Source organism: Magnolia sinica, chromosome 3, assembly GCF_029962835.1.
Source record: "Magnolia sinica isolate HGM2019 chromosome 3, MsV1, whole genome shotgun sequence".
NCBI classification, from domain to species: domain Eukaryota; kingdom Viridiplantae; phylum Streptophyta; class Magnoliopsida; order Magnoliales; family Magnoliaceae; genus Magnolia; species Magnolia sinica.
In genome coordinates this window covers 103,049,590-103,058,354 of record NC_080575.1, presented here as the reverse complement: position 1 = coordinate 103,058,354, position 8,765 = coordinate 103,049,590, and the positions used below count along the sequence as shown (strand labels likewise).

Below are 8,765 nucleotides of genomic sequence, written 5' to 3'. Positions count from 1 at the left end.
ATTTTTAATTCATGATACATCTAAATTGGAACCCATTGTTTTGACCGTTTAATTGGAGTTACCTGTATACCGAGGATGTAAATTCTACCCAATCCCCGCGTGCCAGCGTATCATCCATCACACTCTGCCAGAGTATGATAGTCTTTCTTTTACTTTTCTTTGCGAAGTCATTTTTCACCGTCACGGCCGGGACTGCGTACCGACCCTTTCAGTAGCGTGATCCTACAGGATGGGTCTCTGTGGGCCATACAATGATGTATGTGTTTTATCCCCACCGTTCATCCATTTTCGATTATTATTTTAGGGCATGAGCTCAAAACTGTTGCAGATCCAGATCTCAGGTGGACCATGCCATAAGAAAACGGAGCTAATTAAACGCTCACCATTGAAAACTTCCTAAGGCCCAGTGTTATGTTTATTTGCTATCCAACCTTTATTAGGTCACAAAGACCTGGTTGAATGAAAACACAAATATCAGCTTGATCCAAATCTTTTGTGCTCCCAAGACGTTTTTAATGGTGGATATTCAAGCACCACTGTTTCCTGTGGTGTGATCCACCTGTGATTTTGATCAACCTTAATTTTGGTCTCATCCCATAAAAAAATATGGAAAAATGTATGGACGGTGTGGATAAAACACATAAATCATGGTGGGTCCACAAAGCACAGTATCTAGACGCTGTTGACAGTGTCCGTAGGCAAACCGCGTCCCACATTAACCCCTGCCTTCAATGTCCTCACCATCCCACCACAATGCTCGTGTATAAAACCATGCAACAAGCACCTATCCATCTATATCCCCACGAGAGAGAGAGAGAGAGAGAGAGAGAGAGAGAGAGATGGCAAGGTGGTATGTCGTACGTGTTAGTTCTTGCACTGACTGTGATGAACACTAGTGCTAGGAATGTACCCAGTGACGCTGGTTTAGACGACCAAAAGAACTTCATTACATATGGTGGGGTTGGCGGTTTTGCTGGTGCCGGTGGGCTCACTGGCATTGGTGGACTACCGGTACTTGGCGGTGTTGGTGGAGTCGGTGGTGGGGTTGGTGGCATTGGTGGAATCGGTGGTGGAGTGGGTGGACTCGGTGGTGTTGGTGGTGCAACTGGAGTCGGTGGGGTTGGTGGGTTGGGTGGTGTTGGTGGTGGCGTTGGTGGTGCTGGTGGAATTGGCGGAGCCGGTGGCATTCTTCCTTGATTTGGTTGGATCATGGGCTAAATGCATGTGTGCGCGTTCTCGAGCTAAAAACGTTTTATTTTGGTAGTTCTGTGATAGAATATGTATAAGTTATGTTTTTAGTATTGTGTTTGTATTATGTTTCAAGTTCATGTTTTATTAAGCTTAATTAGTTAAGAGAAGTAGCTATTATATATGTTTTATTTCTGGTACAACATTTTCCATGCATCCATGTCATTCTCAATACATGGCACGTGAGGATCATATCAAAATCTACTATTTTTACGATTCCAATATTAAATGTGCCATGGTCCAAAAATCAGTATTTAGACAGTTTTAGAGCCTTCTAGTTGGTGGCATACAAATGAACACTAAGCCAAAAACCAGCGAAGGCTCCTGTTAATTAAGTGAGAAAAGGCCCATTGATTGGATGGTTAGGAAGGTTTTTGTTCTTGTTCTTTAATATAGTATGAAGTTTGGCTCTCTTTCTCTCTCTCATTTGTGTCCCTCAAATGGATGGTGAAATGACATAGTGTCAAGGGTCTAGATTCAAAGGGAGAAGTCTAATAATCAGATCCTTGTATGATTCAATGGAAATGGTTTTTTTCCATTACGAAACTATTCAAGTTCTGATGCATCAGCACCCTCTAATTCCACTTACACTGAGCTCATTTTCTAACTGGCCAAACAGCAAACATGTAACTGAGCAGATTAAATATGTAACAATTAGTTAGGATATCGTTCAACCAATATAATTTCACGTTTATAATCTATCTAAAGTGGGTCCCACTATTTGGGCCTCCTACTAATTGGGCAGCTTATGGACGCTGATTTGCTGCGAAAGCCTTTAGCAAGAAGTTCCTGCAACGGAAACCTAGGTGGGGCCCACCGTGATATTTGTGAGAAATTCACCCCGTCCATCCGTTTTGTGAGCAGGACAAATAGATAAAAATGAGCTGTTTCCAATACTCAAGTAGGATGAAAACGTGAGGATTGATCGTCCACAGTTAAAATATTCCTGGGGTAACTGAAGTTTTGAATCATTATGATATTTGTGTTTTCGGTTCATACCAGTAGGAATGACGTTATGAACGGTACGGATGGCTTGTAAACTTCGCTTTTGACCGGGGAGATTTCAACGGTAGGAATTACCCTACGGAACGGATGGACGGGTGGATCACGGTGGCCCCGCCGAGGTTTACAGCGCAGAACTTCCTGCCAAAGGCTTCGGCAGGAAAACCGCGTCCGTACCTGTAACTCCCTTAAGGAGACACATTTATTATTAGGATGACAGTTTATTAAATGACATGCAGTGACTTGCCTCCAGCACATGGTCCATGATATTCTAAACATGTGGCAAACATGATCAAATTCAAACCTTCCATTTCATGCTTTGAATAGTGACTGCACCATGGTCGATTGGAGTTTAGAAAGTTATAACCTTTTAGCTGGAGGCATACAAATTAACCGGAAAAGACAAAAACCAGTACGGATTCCTCTTTGAATGTGGGTGTAGTTTATTTCTCGCATTGAACGTTCGTCTACAGGCCATGCATCGGTTGAGTTTTTTCAAAATAAGAAAAAAAGAAATTTTAATTTATAAAGAATTCTTGGAAAAAGGGTCATGACTTTGGTGATTATGGGTGATCATTCACTTGTGACACAAATAGTAGTGCTTCTTGATAAAAGAAGCATCATTTGAATTTGAAATGGAAGGATGTCATTGTTAAAAAAACATCATGGAAGAAGATGTCTTTTCATGAAAAGAGTCTTAAACATCTCATGATTGTATATAAACTTATCTTTGGGTCAATCTGAAATCACAATTCCAACAATCTCCTCTCCATCTTCTTTTTCTTCACCATTTTGTTTTTAGAAGGTTTTTTAAAAGATACAATTTTCAGTATGGGTGTATACGAACCGAGCTAGCTCTGTTAGCTTGCTCGACTCGACTCGACTCGAAAAAGCTCAATTCGACTGGTTCGAAGCTAAGTTCGAGCCGAGTCAAGCTGATTTTTTTGAGCTCGAAAATGAGTTCAAGCCGAGTTCAAGCAAGCCCCAACTCGACTAGACTCGGATCAAATCCAGCTAGAATCGAACTCAGATCGAACCAGTTTGGTGACTCGGTTACTTTGCCATTGATGTTGCTCACCAACTGTTTGATAAAATGACTCAACCAAATGTGGCTGGTGGGAAGGAAGGTTTGGCCGGTGGCAAGCAAGGTATGTACATTAAACAAATACCTTTTTTCTCTCTTTTTTAATGTTACTTAGAAGGTGTCTGATAAAACACCTGTAAAACTAATGCCTCTATTTTACAAACAGTGGGATTGTGAAGTTGCAATTCAGGTGTTTGTGGAAATGCCTCAATGACGAACTCGGCTCGATCTTGGCTCAAACTCGGCCCAAGCAGGCCCGAGCTGTTGACTGAACCGAGCCGAGCTGGCCAGTCAGGCTCGAGGACCGAGCCGAGCTGAGTTCGAGCTGAGGTCAGCTAGTGCTCAAGCCGAGTCGAGATGAGGGCAGCTCGACTCGATGTGCACCCCTAGTTTTTAGGCGCTAAACTGTAAACATTTTTTCAGGCAGTAAATTGCAAACAGTTTTGAGGGGGTAAATTGTAATAGCACAGAAGTCAAGGGTGTATACTATAAAAGTGTACTCGAGGTGCGGTTTTTCCATTTTATAGGCCGAAACTCACATTTCTCCGGTCTTGGAGAAGAGGCTTATTGTATCCTGGAAGCGGATTTATTGTAACCATCTTGCAAATTGGTTTAGTCACCAGTAGGGTGCGAAATCACCTTAAAGATAGCGACATAGTAACGCGCCTTAAGCCTATCTTTAAGTGATTTATTTTCTATTTTCCACCTCAACCATAACAATTTTAAGGTGATAGTATGGCCTCTTCTATGGGGCATCCTGACTTTGTTTGAATTACATTGTTCGATGGCTCAAATTTTCTTCGATGACAATCGAGAGTCCATCTCTTCTTCACATCGCTCAAGTTGGATCACGTGCTCGCTTAAGATCCTCTTTCACTACCATCTGACAATGATACGTTAGAACAAATTCAAAAGAGACAAAATTGGGAGCGTAACGATTACCTTTGCAAAAGTCATATCTTCAACACTCTTTTTGACTCGTTACACGTTGTTTACCATCAAAAGAAGACTGCTAAGAATTTGTGGTATGCGCTGCTCACCAAATACACATCAGAAGACGAAAGCAACAAAAAAAATTTTGTAAGTCAGTATTTAGAATTCAAAATGTTGGATGAAAAACTTATCATTGATCAAGTACATAAGTTACAGGTCATCATCCAACAGATTATTGTCGATGGTACTAATAGCCATTTTAAGCCCACTTCTTTTTAAGCTTCCAAGAATACTCCCCTCTGTACGGACAACTTTTCAACGGACCAAAATACCCCCGTTATTCCTTCCTTCCAGAAGCCAATTGGCCGGTGTGCGAAGACAAGCGCTAACGCTCCTCAACACGGGCCTCACAATGATGTATTTATTATATCCACACCGTTCATCCATGTTTCGAGATCATTTCAGAGCATTATCGGGAAAAAAAAAATCATATCCAAAGATCAACTGGACCACACCACAAATAGCAAGGGGAAACTTGATTTTCACAGTTAAAAATTTCGTAGGGCCCACCATAACATATATTTTCCATCCAATCTATTCATTTGGTCACAAAGACCTGGATGAAGAGGAAAAACAAATTTCATATTGATCTAAAATTTCGGTGACCCATAAAAGGGTTTCAATGGTAGACATTCAATCTTCCACGGCCTTTTACAGTGTGGTCCACTTGATAGCTAGATCTGTCTAATTTTTCGTCTCAAGCCTTAATACGAGTTCACCAAATAGATGGACGGTTTGGATATAACATATACATCATAATGGGACCCACAAAAAGCAGTGGAGATTACAACAGGAAAAAAAAAAAACAAAACAAAACAAAACAACCTGATTCGGTCGACTGGGTCCAAAGCCAGTCGACCCCGACTCGTTGTCCCACCTGTGTATTTTTTTTTCCTATTTTTTTAAAAAGTATTTTTTACAAGGAGAACTTTTTCTTTCCTACATTTTTTTCTAAGACATATATATATATATATATATATATAAAAGCATATAAAATTTTTTACTCTCTTTTTATTCATTTCTTTCTTTATTCAACTAATAAACATATCTCTTAAACCGAAATGAGTTACTACTTGACGTACCATATAGGATTTTAGGGTAAGAGATGCTACTTTAGTTAACCAGCCTACTTATTTTCCAGGATTCCATCAGGTCGATGGTCGAAAATCCATTTCATTCACTTCGCGGTGAATCAAAACGGAATCGCCAAAAATGACCGTGAAGTGAAGCGAATTGACCATGAAAGGCAGGGAAATGACCGTAAAGTAAAGGGATTTGACCGTGAAGTGCATCGAAATGACTGTGAATCTAAACGGAATCGCTGGAAATGACCATGAAATGCATGAAAATGATCGTAAAGCGAAGGGAATTGACCGTGAAATGCATGGAAATGACCGTGAATCTAAACGGAATCGCCAGAATTGACCGAAAATGCATGGAAATGACCGTGAAGTGAAGGGAATTGACCGTGAAGTGCATCAAAATGACCGTGAATCTAACCGAAATTGCCGAATATGACCATGAAATGCATGGAAATGACCGTGAAGTGAAGCGAAATGACCGTGAAATGCATGAAAATGACCGTGAAGTGAAGGGAATTGATCGTGAAGTGCATCAAAATGACCGCGAATCTAAACGAAATCGCTGGAAATGACAGTGAAATGCATGGAAATGACTGTGAAGTGAAGCGAAATGAGCATGAAATGCATGGAAATGACCTTGAAGTGAAGGGAATTGACCGTGAAGTGCATCGAAATGACCGTGAATCTAAACAGAATCGTCGAAAATGACCGTGAAATGCTTGGAAATGACCGTGAAGTGAAGCGAAATGACCGTGAAGTGCATAGAAATGACCGTGAAGTGAAGGGAATTAACCGTAAAGTGCATCGAAATGATCGTGAATCTAAACAGAATCGCTGGAAATGACAGTGAAATGCATGGAAATGACCGTGAAGTGAAGCGAAACGACCTTGAAATGCGTGAAAATGACCATGAAGTGAAGGGAATTGACCATGAAGTGCATCGAAATGACTGTGAATCTAAACGGAATCGCTGAAAATGACAGTGAAATGCATGGAAATGACCATGAAGTGAAGCGAAATGACCGTGAAATGCATGAAAATGACCGTGAAGTGAACAGAATTGACCGTGAAATGCATCGAAATGACCATGAATCAAAACAGAATCGCTGAAAATGACCGTGAAATTCATGGAAATGATTGTGAAGTGAAGCGAAACGACCGTGAATCTAAACGAAATCGTTGGAAATGACCGTGAAATGCATGAAAATGACCGTGAAGTGAAGCGAAATGACCGTGAAATGCATGGAAATAACCATGAAGTGAAGCGATTTGACCATGAAATGCATGGAAATGACCGTGAAGTAAAGGGATTTGACCGTGAAGTCAATCATTTCCATGCATTTCACGGTCAATTCATTTCACTTCACAGTCATTTCCATGCATTTCACGGTCATTTCCGGCGATTCCATTTAGATTCAGGGTCATTTCCATGCACTTCACGGTCAATTCCCTTCACTTCACGCTCATTTCCATGCATTTCACGGTCATTTCCAGTGATTTCGTTTAGATTCACGGTCATTTCCATGCACTTCACGGTCATTTCCATGCACTTCACGGTCAATTCCCTTCACTTCACTCTCATTTTCATGCATTTCATGGTCAATTCACTTCACTTGACGGTCCTTTCCATGCATTTCACCGTCATTTCTAACAATTTCGTTTAGATTCACGGTCATTTCCATGCAATTCACGGTCAATTCCCTTTACTTCACGGTCATTTCCATGCATTTCACAGTCATTTCACTTCACTTCACGGTCATTTCCATGCATGTCACGGTCATTTCCAGCGATTTCGTTTAAATTCACAGTCATTTCGATGCACTTCACGGTCATTTCCATGCATTTCATGGTCATTTCACTTCACTTCACAATCATTTTCATGCATTTCACTGTCATTTTCGACGATTCCGTTTAGATTCACGATCATTTCGATGCACTTCACGGTCAATTCCCTTCACTTCACGGTCAATTCCCTTCACTTCACGATCATTTTCATGCATTTCACGGTCATTTCCGGCAATTTTGTTTAGATTCACAGTCATTTCGATGCACTTCACAGTCAATTCCCTTCACTTTACGGTCATTTTCACGTATTTCACAGTCATTTTGCTTCATTTCACGGTCATTTCTATGCATTTCACGGTCATTTTTGACGATTCCATTTTGATTCACGGTCAATTCCCTTCACTTCACAGTCAATTCCCTTCACTTCACGGTCATTTCCATGCATTTCATGGTCAATTTCCTTCACTTCACAGTCAATTCCCTTTACTTCACGATCATTTCCATGCATTTCACGGTCAAGTGAAGGGAATTAACCGTGAAATGCATGGAAATGATCGTGAAGTGAAACGGAATCGCCGGAGTTAACCGTGAAATGCATGGAATTGACCGTGATGTGAAACGGAATCGCTGGAATTGACCATGAAGTGCATGGAATTGACCGTGAAGTGAAGGGAATTGACCTTGAAGTGCATGGAAATGACCATGAAGTGAAGGGAATTGACCGTAAGTGATGGGAATTGACCGTGAAATGCATGGAATTGACCGTGAAGTGAAAGGAATTGACTGTGAAATGCATTGAATTGACCGTGAAGTAAAGGAAATTGACCGTGAAATGTATGGAATTGACTGTGAAGTGAAGGGGAATCGCCGGAATTGACCATGAAGTGAAGCAAATTAACCGTGAAATACATGGAATTGACCGTGAAGGAAAGGGAATTGACCGTGAAATGCATGGAATTGATTGTGAAATGAAATGAATGAAACTCATCGCGAACTGATTGAAATTGACCGTGAAGTGAATGAAATGGATTTTCGACCATCGAGCCAATGGAATCTTGGAAAATAAGTAGGTTGGTTAGCTAAAGTAGCATCTCCTACCCCAAAATCCTATATGGTACGTCAAGTAACTCATTCTGGTTTAAGAGATATGTTTATTAAATGAATAAAGACAAAAATGAATAAAAAGAGAGAAAAAAAAAATTTATATGCTTATATATACATATTTATATAAATATGTATTAGAGAAAAATGTAGGGGGCAAAAAGTTCTCCTTGTTTAAAAAAAAAAAAAAAAAAAAAAAAGAAGAAGAAGAAGAAGAAGAAGAAGAAGATAAGTACACAAGTCGAATAGTAAGTCGGGGCCGATCGGGTTTGTACCAGGTCGACCCTGAGTCACTGTCTCACTGGTGTGGTTGACCTTGACTCGCTGTCCACCCTCTTGTGATCAATGAGCTACGGCAACGGTTATGGCTACGGTTATAATCCGTAGCCATAGGGTGCCCTCCACCTTCACATATTAAAAAGGTGAAAAAAGGAGAAATGGGCCGTACAACTGGGGCTTACTCTTGGGAG

At 40.6% G+C, this 8,765-nt stretch overlaps 1 protein-coding gene across 1 annotated transcript; it reads left to right on the top strand.

The window, feature by feature from the left end:
- Positions 1-814: 814 nt before the first annotated feature.
- On the top strand, positions 815-1,470 carry LOC131238666 (glycine-rich protein 5-like). Its single transcript, XM_058236288.1, has one exon. It carries the CDS (start codon positions 853-855, stop codon positions 1,195-1,197), a length of 345 nt encoding a protein of 114 aa, XP_058092271.1. The 5' UTR covers positions 815-852; the 3' UTR covers positions 1,198-1,470.
- The last annotated feature ends 7,295 nt before the right edge of the window (positions 1,471-8,765 follow it).